The following is a 12,550-nucleotide window of genomic DNA, read 5'->3' on the forward strand; positions in this document are numbered from 1 at the left end:
AAGGACAGACATGCAATTATCTGGTCCAACTGCTTATCCACAATGGCAGCTCTACTGGTGCTTCCCATAGGAACATTCCAAGACACATTCCACACCCTCCATAAAGCGAGAGGCCTCCTTGCTCACTGGTTTCATCGCTAGGAGACATCCATGCTTGAGAAACACCCAAAGAGACATTCCCGTTCCTGGCAACAGGATCCTCCCCCCAGTGGAGAGTCTGTCATGCTGAGCGCAGACGGCCCATGTTTTTTCCAACAAGCGCTCACATGCCCAAGCATCTAGCTAAGAACAGCCTTCGGCAATGCAGTTGACAGAGACCTGCCCATCTGCACAGGAGCTTCAGAACCAATGTCCTACCACAAAGATCGACCGGAAGAGGGGATATCTAGGAATCTGGATAGCTTTTGTTGTTTTGCGGGTTGACCAAATGTGACCTCCTGCAAAGAAAGTTATAAAAACTGGGGGAAAGAATCCTGTGGCAGGGGGCAAATTTCTAACCATCGTTGTTACAGAGCAAAACCTAGGAGTACAGTGGTGCCTCGCAAGACGAAATTAATTCGTTCCGTGAGTTTTTTCATTCTGCGAGGTTTTTCGTCTTGCGAAGCACCACTGCATTTAAACACTAACAACGGCGGGGGGGGGGGGAGAAGCAGGACAGCTGCCGCAGCCGGTACCTCGGACTCACCCGCGCCTTGTGGCCACCGCGCGACGTGGCTGCTGGAGGGCGGCGGGGCTCAGAAGCGCGGCTCTGGCTGCAACGCTGGCTGAGGGGAGCGCACGAGGGCGGTGGGCAGCGGCGCAAGGCAGCCAGAAGGTCGGCTGTCAGCCGGAAGGTCGGAGGGAGCCGGAGGAGCCGTCAGACAGAAGGGAGCCGGAGGAGCGGGGAAGCGAGCGTGCGTGCAGTGACCATCGCCATGACACTAGAGGCAGGGCCGTTTTGTCTAGCAAAGCAAGCCCTTAGGAAAATCCGTCTTGCGAAGCACCTCAGAAAACGAAAAACCCTTTCATCTAGCGAGTTTTTCGTCTTCCGAGGCATTCGTCTTGCAGGGAACAGAGCCGTAGCTAGGTGATCTTGCGCCCCTGGCAGAACCGTCCAGATTGCACCCCCTAGCCATGGACAAATTAGCTCTTCTTTCTGTCTCTCCTCCAACCCCACCTCCACCCATTCAATTCACCCTCTATTTAAAACCTTTTCTTATGAGGCAATAATAATATTTTTATTTATAGACATATTTTAGCTGATTTTGCGCCGCCACCCCCCCCCCCAGCCACTGCCCTGACAGGGAACAGTTTTCCTCCAGCGTAATTCAAACTAGGTAGCAACTGAGTGGAAACTCCCCAGAGGGGTTAACTGGGATGCCTTGAAAGCCTGGGTCATCCATTCCCTGGACACCCACCCACACCAACATTATAATAATAATTTTTATTTATACCCCGCCCTCCCCAGCCAAGGCCGGGCTCAGGGCGGCTAACAAGCAATAATAAAAACAAGTTGAATGATTACAACTTAAAAACAAAATTAAAATACAACATTAAAATATTGAAACATTAAAATATAGCCTCATCGCAGGAGAAAGGAAAAGAAAAAAAGAAAGAGAGGGAGGGAATCAAATTGGCCCCAAGCCAAAGGCCAGGCGGAACAACTCTGTCTTACAGGCCCTGCGGAAAGAAATCAGATCCTGCAGAGCCCTGGTCTCATGAGGCAGAGTGTTCCACCAGTGTTGAAAAGGCCCTGGCTCTGGCTAATTTGACTTCCTTAAGGCCTGGGACCACTAGGGTGTTGCTATTTATGGACCTTGAGGTTCTCCGTGGGGCATACCAGGAGAGGCGGTCCCGTAGGTACGAGGGTCCTAGGCCGTGAAGTCCCAAGCATAAAAGCATAAAAGCCAGAGCTGAAGCTCACGACCAAAGAAGCTGGTGCTTTCATTGATTGCAGAAGGCTAAGGCTAGGACAGGGGATGTGGGTGGCACTGTGGTCTAAACCACAGAGCCTAGGGCTTGCCGATCAGAAGGTCAGCGGTTCGAATCCCATTGACGGGGTGAGCTCCTGTTGCTCAGTCCCAGCTCCTGCCAACCTAGCAGTTTGAAAGCACGTCAAAGTGCAAGTAGATAAGCAGGTACCACTCCAGTGGGAAGGTAAACAGCATTTCTGTGCGCTGCTCTGGTTTTGCCAGAAGCGGCTTAGTCATGTTGGCCACATGACTTGGAAAAACTGTCTGCAGACAAACGTCGGCTTCCTCGGCCAGTAAAGCGAGATGAGCGCCACAACCCCAGAGTCGTCCGTGACTGGGCTTAACTGTCGGGGGTCCTTTACCTTTACCTTTTTAAGGCCAGGACAAGCAACACACAACCATCCGGACCACAAGAACATGCCCAGTAACCCTACTGTATCTCCTATCATCTCCAGCGCTTGCACGCCCTCCCCCCAAAATCACTGCATGCCCTCAAAACACACACCAGCGAACAAGCAGTGCCGCTCACAACATGTTAGTCACATTTATGCAAATTTGTCTCGCATGAATTGATTGCAATGGTAGAACTGGGCCTTACCCTGATGATTGAATTCAGAACTGTTCAGAAATCCGGAGTCCCTCTGACACAAAACTTTCAGTCTACTAAAGCAGAACCCAAAATCATGGCTATGGGGCTTGTGGAGCAGCCGACTGTTTTGCACTGGTCTTTTAAGAACCATTAAATGCAGAGCGTTCCCAGGTTGTACAACTGGTACAAATAAGTACCGTATTTTTTGCTCTATAAGACTCACTCCCCCCCCTAAAAAGCAAGGGGAAATGTGTGTGCGTCTTATGGAGTGAATGCAGGCTGTGCAGCTATCCCAGAAGCCAGAACAGCAAGAGGGATTGCTGCTTTCACTGCGCAGCGATCCCTCTTGCTGTTCTGGCTTCTGAGATTCAGAATTTTTTTTTTCTTGTTTTCCTCCCCCCAAAACTAGGTGCTACTTGTGGTTTAGTGCGTCTTATAGAGCAAAAAATACGGTACATATTTCTTTGGCTCCTCCCCCCTCCCAAGATCCGCGACTGTATGGTGAACTAGGTTGTTGTCATATTTGGAGTCTTAAAGAAAATGAATAGGGATCGTAAGAGAGTTTGCGCATGCTAAATAAGGCAGGTACGGTAAGAGCGGCAACTCACACAGGGATGCTGCTACATGAGCCGTTCTTGACAAGGAGGACGCCAGAAGGGAAGGTTGTAATGTTGAAGCTCCTTGCGAGCTCTTCGTTGCTCTTTAAGACTCGCCTCACTGCAATGTTCTCAAACTGGAGCATGTCCAGTGTGACCTAAAAACAGATACCACATTTAGTTAGTGTTGTGAATAGAGTTGGACTTTAACAGAGGGACGCAACAATCTATTTTTCTCCTCTGCCTCTAAACCCTCTGTAATGGTTCCAAGGGGTTGCTCGAGAGCAAGCAGGCAAATACCTCCCTGCTCGGCTGTGAAGCCTTGCTTTTGATGCAAAAATAAACTTTACCTGTCTAGAGCGCCACTCTCCCATGGCTGGCTCATTCACTGGCAGGATCCGTGAGTGGGCGGTCCTTAAACTTTCCCCAGCAAAGTAGTTTCTTGACGCCCAGTCTCCGTCTCCCCTCTCTGCGCGAAAGCTTACTGCGTGGGTAACAGAGGACCTCTCTCCTCCCCGCTTTGCCCAGGCAAGGTGTCCTGGCACCGCCTCGCCTCCTCCGAGCCCTGAAGCTCCTCTCCCCTGGATTCGTGGTTACTCTCCTCCGCTGAGGAGGAGCTGCTTCCCATGATCTTTGGGGGCTCTCTGTAATCCATCCGGCTTTTCCTCTCTCCCTCCTGAACTGATGGCAGTTCCCTGACACCTTCCATCTCAAAAATCTGTTTCTTCCAGAAGTGTTGCTGGACTCTTCACTGCTGTTGACATTTTACCAAAACCCTGGCTGTATGGCAGCCTCTCTCTCTCCCCACCCATACAAATACTACTACTACTACTACTACTACTAATTTATTTATACCCTGCCCATCTGGCTGGGTTTTCCCAACCACTCTGGGCAGCACCCAACATAATACAGTGGTGCCCCGCAAGACAAATGCCTCGCAAGATGGAAAACCCGCTAGACGAAAGGGTTTTCCGTTTTCAGAGGTGCTTCGCAGGACGAATTTCTCTATGGGCTTGCTTCGCAAGACGAAAATGTCTTGCGTTTCTTGAGGGTTTTTTTCGCTCCCCACCCCCTTTTTCTAAGGCACTAAGCTGCTAATAGCCTTTTAGCAGCTAATCCGCTAATCCCTTAAGCCTTTAATAGCCGCTAATAGCCGCTAAACCGCTAATAGCGCTAATCCGCTAATAGGGTTGCTTCGCAAGATGAAAAAACCGCTAGACGAAGAGACTCCCGGAACGGATTCTTTTCGTCTTGCGAGGCACCACTGTATTAACAATAATAATAAAGCAATAAAACACCAAACATTAAAAACCTCCCTAAGCAGGGCTGCTTTCAGATGTCTTCTAAGGGTCAGATAGTTGTTTATTTCCTTGACATCTGAATGGAGGGCGTTCCACACACAGAAGATGTGGAATGGGAAACGGAGGCACTTGTGACCTGGACCGCCCCAGATCTTGAGCATTTGGCAGGATATCTGAAAAGCGAAGTTTACGTCCGCATTCAACAGTTGGGAAACCTCACCGTACAAGGCTCCCTATCGCGTGGAGAAACTATACGCGAAGGCTCGATTTCGAAAATGCCCCGCCAAACTTGCCAGTGTTGGGGCGAGTAGGTGCTGCAGGCCCACTCCCGCCACCATGCACCGAGTGCATGTGCAGGAGATGTGCCATTTGAATAGAGCTCTGGAAAAGGGCAGGGCTGCTACCGTATTCTGGCCTCCACTCATGCTCTACAATGGCAACATTAATTGGAAGTCAGTAATTAATACAATTACTGCAAGATTAGTAAAGGTAAAGGGATCCCTAACAGTTAAGTCCAGTTGCGGTTGAACTTTTTTTAGGGGAGCCAAATTGTTGAGCTTCTTGCGGGGAGGGGGGAGCCAGTGATCTGCCAGTGATGTACCACAGGTGTCCAGTGATCTACCGGTGTAGGTGACAGGTATGCCAGGTGTAGAAGAATCACTTTTACCCTGCCCTTCTTCCAACAGAACCATGAACCAAACTGGGTGGAACGCCACCTGCCTCCGAAACCAGTTGCCCAGTGTGAGTAATTTTGCTGAATTTCAAACTGCTAAAAGGACTGGCGAGTCAACAATGTTAAGCACATCCACAAAAGGAATGAGAAATTCTCCTCGCCATATGCTTGCTTCCCACCTCTTTTCCAGGGATCTGCCTGCCTTTCCCAGTACTGTATGTGCAACACTCCCAATGCCTTAGTCATGGGAAACTGCTCTGTTGACAGCCTGGCTACAGGTTACACCTACCTTGCGAGAGCTCTGCCTGGGCAAAATTTGGAAGGCTCTCCTGCCAGCAGGCAGAGAAAGCTGGCGTGCACTGAAAACCGTGTGCACGCACAATGAAAGTGGGTCTCTCTAAACAGCCCTTACTGATCTCTTTTCTTGGCTGCTAACATTCTCTGCTCCTCAACCTCCCCCACTCCCAAGTCTTCAGGGAAGTTAGCTGCAAAGGAGAGAAATAAGGGAGAGATCAACAGACTCAGAAAGTGAGCGGAGGCTGTGTGTGTGTGGATATTTGTGTGTGTTGCAGGTGAATTTTCTGTACTTTTCTTTGCTTGCTGACTTGAGTCAAAAGGCAGAGCTCTCACATCATGGCGCTGGCCACCACACTTGGGAGTGTTGTAGAAGGGTAGATTCTTTTGTCATGTATTTATATTATAAAGGTAAAGGGACCTCTGACCGTTACGTCCAGTCGCGGACGACTCTGGGGTTGCGGCACTCATCTCACTCTATAGGCCGAGGGAGCCGGCGTTTGTCCTCAGACAGTTTTTCCAGGTCATGTGGCCCGCATGACTAAGCCACATCTGGCGAAACGAGAGCAGCGCACGGAAACGCTGTTTACCTTCTTGCTGGAGCGGTCCCTATTTATCTACTTGCACTTTGATGTGCTTTCGAACTGCTAGGTTGGCAGGAGCAGGGACCGAGCAACGGGAGCGCACCCCGTCACGGGGATTCGAACCACTGACCTTCCAATCGGCAAGCCCAAGGCTCAGTGGTTTAGACCACAGCGCCACCCGTGTAGTCTATATTTATATTATTTTGGTATAAAAGGCCTGTGTGACTTGGCTTGCCTGGGTCTGACCTGAAGCCAGAAGTTCTAGCTTAGCCTGTCAAAGCACAAGACCCTGTTTGCTTTTGCTAATCGTACAGTTTGCAAAGGGGATTACTCTTAATGCTCTTGAAGAAACAAGAAGCATTGTGAAGCAACCAAAACACTTCCTTCTAGCATGGATTGAAAGATGCTAGCCAGAAGGAAGCATCGTTCAGGCTTCCTGCTCAAGTGTATCATTCCTGTTTGTCAGTTGACTACATTGCAGACAAAGGTGTCCCTTGTGCATTTGTTACACACTGTTACACACACACACTCTCACACACACGGGCCACTTTACCGCAAAACCAACCACTAGGTATACCTCTGATTGTAAAGGAGGGAATGTGTGTGTTTATGTGTGTAACTAGGTGAGGGACCTTGACCCCAAAGAGGCAGAAAACATAATGGGGGGAAAAGGTGGAAAACCCATAAGCGAAGGCTCAACAAAAAAGGAGAGAGTTAGATTCAGGGCTTTGGGGGTACAGTGACAGCTAGACTATTTTGTGCCAAGCATGCCCACTGAATGCAGTTATCTCCAGTTTTCCATTCTGTTACAAAAGGGGGAGAAGATCCAGTTGGTTTTACGTTGGCTCCACTTCCCAATGATGCCTTGTGCGGGAAAAGGCATGAAGGGCTGTCAAACATTCCCAGAGGCTCTGCGATAAGGGACATCTTGTGTAGTTCCATATAATGAATAAACTTTTTTAAAAAGAAAAAGTCACCCCATGTTTCCATGCAGACCTGCAGGGGGCCATTTGCAGCATAAAAGAGCGAAGGACCCACTTATCTAAAGCTAGGCTGTTGCAATGCATACATAGATTGTCAACCAGTCAATTAAGAGTTACCTCTCTGCCCAAAAAGGAGTCCTCCTTTTCAAATATCAGGGCCAAATATGTCACGTTGTTTGTGTGGAAGAAGTCGTGAAGTTCTGCCGCACTGCAAAAGACAAAGAGGAAGACACACACTCAGCAACTCTGCTTTAAGTACAGGGCAAACGATTATTTCACCCAGATTCAGACATCTCAACTTCCCTGCCGTTGCAGGAGATGCTCCCGGATTCTCATATTTTCCCCTTGGGCACAGTATGGAACAGCAACTATCCTTTAATCTAACTGGACCTATGGCCCTGTGAGGGATTATTATGGGATGGTTGGGTTGACACCTTTTCTTTACCAATCCTATTTTTGTGTTCTTAGGAGAGCAGCCCAATAGAGAAATCTAGCAGGTGGTTCGTTGTTGTTTTCTTGGCATGGAGATCAGTGGTGCAAAAGGCTTCACAGCTGTTGCCTGTGCGTGCCAGGGTGGAATTATACATTACAAGAGATATGGAGCTGCAGCCCAAAATAGTGCAGAATTTTCTTCCTCCATAATATCATAAATTCATCGAATCGTAGAGTTGGAAGGGAACCTGAGGATCATCTAGTCCAACCCACTGCAGTGCAGGAATACGCCCTGTTACATCTCCATTGCCTAAGAGTCAGTGCTATGATTTCAAAAGCCACAAAAAGACACCCCTGATACTGATTTTCAGGCATCTCTTGGGGACCTTTTTATAATTTAAGTCCTTTTAATGGTTGCTTTGTACTGTTGTTAATGGTGCTTTATTTTTTATTGTGTGAGAGAAAGAGAGTTGTGTTGTGGCACCCTGATATTCTGCTCTGGTCAGACCTCACCTGGAGTACTGTGTCCAGTTCTGGGCACCACAGTTCAAGAAGGACACTGACAAACTGGAACGTGTCCAGAGGAGGGCAACCAAAATGGTCAAAGGCCTGGAAACGATGCCTTATGAGGAACGGCTAAGGGAGCTGGGCATGTTTAGCCTGGAGAAGAGGAGGTTAAAGGGTGATATGATAGCCATGTTCAAATATATAAAAGGATGTCACATAGAGGAGGGAGAAAGGTTGTTTTCTGCTGCTCCAGAGAAGCGGACACGGAGCAATGGATCCAAACTACAAGAAAGAAGATTCCACCTCAACATTAGGAAGAACTTCCTGACAGTAAGAGCTGTTTGACAGTGGAATTTGCTGCCAAGGAGTGTGGTGGAGTCTCCTTCTTTGGAGGTCTTTAAGCAGAGGCTTGACAACCATATGTCAGGAGTGCTCTGATGGTGTTTCCTGCTTGGCAGGGGGTTGGACTCGATGGCCCTTGTGGTCTATTCCAACTCTATGATTCTATGATATTTTTATGAGATTGGGGGATGATGGATACTTTATTAAAATAAATAAAATTAGCCCCAGGGGGTGGCAATTCTGGTCTGCTTACGTGATGTGTGAAAGCCTCAAGATGGCTTGCAAACAATTTCCCTAGAAACCGACCATTTTCTGGAAACCGGATAGTTATTAGGTGCTTCGCTAAACGGTAAATAATTGTTAGAAGCCAGCCTCTCCAAACGCTCTATGCAGCCTGGGCAAGTTAGAATCATGCTCTGAGTTTGTGAGCCATAAGCCTTCTAAAACATGCATCGCTCCGCTCTGTTAACAGGTCAGTTCCTCTAATCACCCATTTCCTTGCAGGAGATGAATGGAACATCAGCGCATGTACTCTGAGTGGATAATTGTATCTCCAGACCAAACGCATAAACTTGGACTGAAGACTAATCACTTAAGATGCACAAAGAAGGACTGGAACAGGAAGCTGCTGAATTCTGGAACTGAACTGCTCAGCTGCTATTTGGAGTTCAACAGCCTGGAGCAGGTAACCCTAAAACAAAGCCTTGACAGTCATCGATGAACAAATGCCGTTTATTTTCCCATGCCAGTGAAGCACACTTCTGTTCTGTGTGGCTTTCAGTATGTGGACACTTGTTTCCGCTTGTCGTTTTGAAATATTTCCTGTGCTTTTCTTTATCTGGTTTTATTGTTTTAATTTTTGGTCACGGGCCAGATCCAGGCACGCTCAGAGGAAACGGGTTTTCTAGATCCATTTCAACCAGGGTTTAGGCCCGATTTTAACATAGAAACTGCCTTGGTCGCTCTGAACCTTTGCTGGGAGGCAGACAGGGGAAATGTGTCCCTGCTAATTCTCCTCAACCTCTCAGTGGCTTTCAAGACCATCAACCATGCTTTGCTTCTGGAATGGCTGTCTGAGTTAAGGATGGGTGGTATGGCTTTATGAGCCAGTGTGGTGTAGTGGTTAAGAGCGGTAGTCTCGTAATCTGGGGAACCGGGTTCGCGTCTCCGCTCCTCCACATGCAGCTGCTGGGTGACCTTGGGCCAGTCACACTTCCTTGAAGTCTCTCAGCCTCACTCACCTCACAGAGTGTTTGTTGTGGGGGAGGAAGGGAAAAGGAGATTGTTGGCCGCTTTGAGACTCCTTCAGGTAGTGATAAAGCGGGATATCAAATCCAAACTCTTCTTCTTCTTATGATGATGATGGTTCCAGTCCTACTTGGACGGTTGTTCCCAGAGGGTGATGCTTGAGGAGTGTTCTTAAGCCCCATGGAACCTTCAATTTGGGTTCAATTTTGTCCCCTATGCTGTTTAACATCTACACGAAACTACTGAGCAGCGTTATCTGGAGGTTTGGAGTATGTTGCCGGCATGAAGAACTGTGAGGGGAGAGATTCCATCAGGCAAGGCCTCCTTCCACCTGCCTTGCTCCACCCTCTAGTCTCTGCTTCTCAATTTGTATTGTATTATTTTATGTACTGTGGCTTGCCGTTGTTTTATTGATTATAGTTTAGGAATTATTTATTGTAACTGTTGAGTGGATTTCTGTTTAACTTTTATATGTTGTTGTTATTATTATTTAATACTATTCTAATGGTTGTTGAATGCTACTTTTTTGATGGAGGTTGCCTATTTTAAAGTTATGTCTTATTATCACATTTTTGTATTGCAATAGATTGTTATAAGATGTACATTTTTGTTTCTTCAGCTTGTAAACCGCCTTGAACATTGTAAGATAGAAACCACAAACAAACCTCCTGGTGGGCTGGAGTGCGTGTGTGCATCCACGTATGTGCACATGGCAGAGGGGGCTTCTCTCTCCCCCCCAGCCCTCTGCCTACCTAGGGTGCTGCTGAAAAGGCTGCTTTCGGGCTGCTCGTTCCTCCTCTGCCCCCGCCGCCAGAGACCCTCACTCGATTATAAGCCGAGGGGGGCTTTTTCAGCATAAAAAATGTGCTGGAAAAGTTGGCTTATACTCAAGTATATACGGTACGTAAGCTATCTCTCTCTCTCTCTCTCTCATCTGTGTGTGTGTGTGTGTGTGTGTGTGTACAATTCAAAACACCATCGTGGAATGTTACCCGGAAGCCAACCCTAAATTGCAGCAACACCTATGTCTAACATTCAGTCCCACACACCAAGCAGGAAGTCTTTTGAGAACTAACTCCTTTTAATGAAAGGGCTGGCGCTGTTGTTATTGCAATTATCTGTATGTTTCTAATAGATCATATATATTCATATATAGTTTTGATTCCATAAGTGTTTCACTTATGGTTCTTAAAGATTTTTTCTTTCTATGTTTATAGCTGCAAGCTGCCTTGAGTCCCTGTCTGGGGGAAAGGCGGGGAATTGGATGGATGGATGGATGGATGGATGGATGGAAAAGAACAACACAACAACTCTCCTCCTAGTTCTTACTTCAGCTCACATGTGGAATATGCAGCAATTTAGACCTCCCGTTTCCAGTTGCATTCAAAAGACACATGGGCCTTTGGTAAACAGCAGCTTCTGAGACAGTTATTGTCCTCATGTGGGAAGAGGTATGGTTCAAGAACCTAAATATACAGAAACCTGTGTCATAGATCCCGTTACTGCTTCTTTCCCCACATGGGTGAGTCAAGATAAATGGGTTGAAATTTGGGAGGTTTGTGGGAGATTTTTAACAGATGTAATCCCCTGGCCTCAAAGTCTTGAGCCCGAAATTGATCCTCTTTCTTCTTAAGGTATAAAAACCTGCTAGATATAGAAATTCTAGAAGCATCCCAGATAATAGAACCTTGTTGTTTGTTGTTAAACATACCAGGGCAAGGTTTCCCAACGTGCTTGATATTGACCCCCTGGGGTCGCTGGGACTGTGAATGGAGAACTAGGGGGTCCGAAAGGGGGTAAAAAGGACCTGGGGTGGAAATAAGTTTACAAGGTATAGCATGTAAAAAAAATAGAAACTATAAGCTTCAGAGTTAAGGGGCATGGGTGTCCAGACTGGACCTCCCTTGTTAATGAGGAGCCTCTGTATTTGATCCTAAGATTCCACAATACAACAGTATTCTCAAAGTCACAAGCCCAGTCCTTATACACTTGAAGCACATCAGGTGCAGCCATCTAAGCACAGAGGTTAAGAAACATGGTATCATTAGAGCTGTCTCCCTTACTTTTTACATTTTATGATTCCTAATAATAGGGCTTAATAAACGCCAGTTGGATACAGTGGTGCCTCGCAAGACGAAAAGAATCCGTTCCATGAATCTCTTCGTCTTGCGTTTTTTTTTTTTTTTTTTTGTCTTGCGAAGCAAGCCCATTAGCGGATTAGCGCTATTAGCGGCTTAGCGGGCTTAGCGGATCAGCTGTTAAGCAGCTTAGCGGCTTGGGGAAAAGGGGGGGGAGGGGGAAAAAACCGCAGGAACTCGCAAGACATTTTCGTCTTGCGAAGCAAGCCCATAGGAAATTCGTTTTGCGAAGCACCTCCAAAACGGAAAACCGTTTCATCTAGCGGGTTTTCCGTCTTGCGAGGCATTCGTCTTGCGGGGCACCACTGTATTTCTTAACGTTATTCAGTTTACCCCTCTAAGAGGGAGTCAATGGAAATTTCGCAAAGGGTGAGTGAACTCACAAGTCTGGGAAAGCCCATGCTAGGCTTTGCATTGCTATAATGGTTTTTCATGCTATGATGCATTCTCCACCCAAATTACCTAATTGGCTCCAGTGGTGGGCAGGCGGGAGGCCACAGGTCTCTATGGCTCTCTATTGAGGTGATGATGGACTCTGTGAGGCTCCGAATGTCGTCTCCTTTATCTGTAAAAGGAAGAAAACATATCAGGGTCACAATTCAGGCCAGGAGCTCTGCACCAGCCTACATGCCCCCTGCAGCTGCCATATCCTAGGAAATGCACAACGGCAGCTTCTCTCATGTCGGATTCCTTGGGATCATTATGGGATGGTGTTACTCAAAGTCAGGCGTTCTCCTTACTCTACCTTTCGGTGGCAGGGAGCAACCTGGGCCTGGGAATCTAGAGACAAAATAAATGCTGCCTGGATACGAGATAAACATTGTGCCAGGCTGCCACCCATACGCACAACCTAATCCCAGCCAGGGCACCACTCCCAACTTAACTCCTACGTGGTTCATGTCAGACAGATA

General features: G+C 47.5%; 1 protein-coding gene across 1 annotated transcript in view; it reads right to left on the reverse strand.

Moving 5' to 3' along the window:
* Nucleotides 1-12,550, reverse strand: part of QSOX1 (quiescin sulfhydryl oxidase 1) — a 76,111-nt gene that overhangs the window by 24,112 nt on the left and 39,449 nt on the right. The window contains exons 4-6 of the mRNA XM_083446332.1: nt 12,102-12,204; nt 7,090-7,180; nt 3,150-3,295 (exon numbers count right to left, since the gene is read on the reverse strand). Coding sequence (XP_083302458.1) covers nt 3,150-3,295; nt 7,090-7,180; nt 12,102-12,204 — 340 coding nt within the window. The remainder of the gene's footprint in view (nt 1-3,149; nt 3,296-7,089; nt 7,181-12,101; nt 12,205-12,550) is intronic.

Source organism: Podarcis tiliguerta (genome assembly GCF_965153285.1).
Source record: "Podarcis tiliguerta genome assembly, chromosome: 6".
NCBI lineage: Eukaryota > Metazoa > Chordata > Lepidosauria > Squamata > Lacertidae > Podarcis > Podarcis tiliguerta.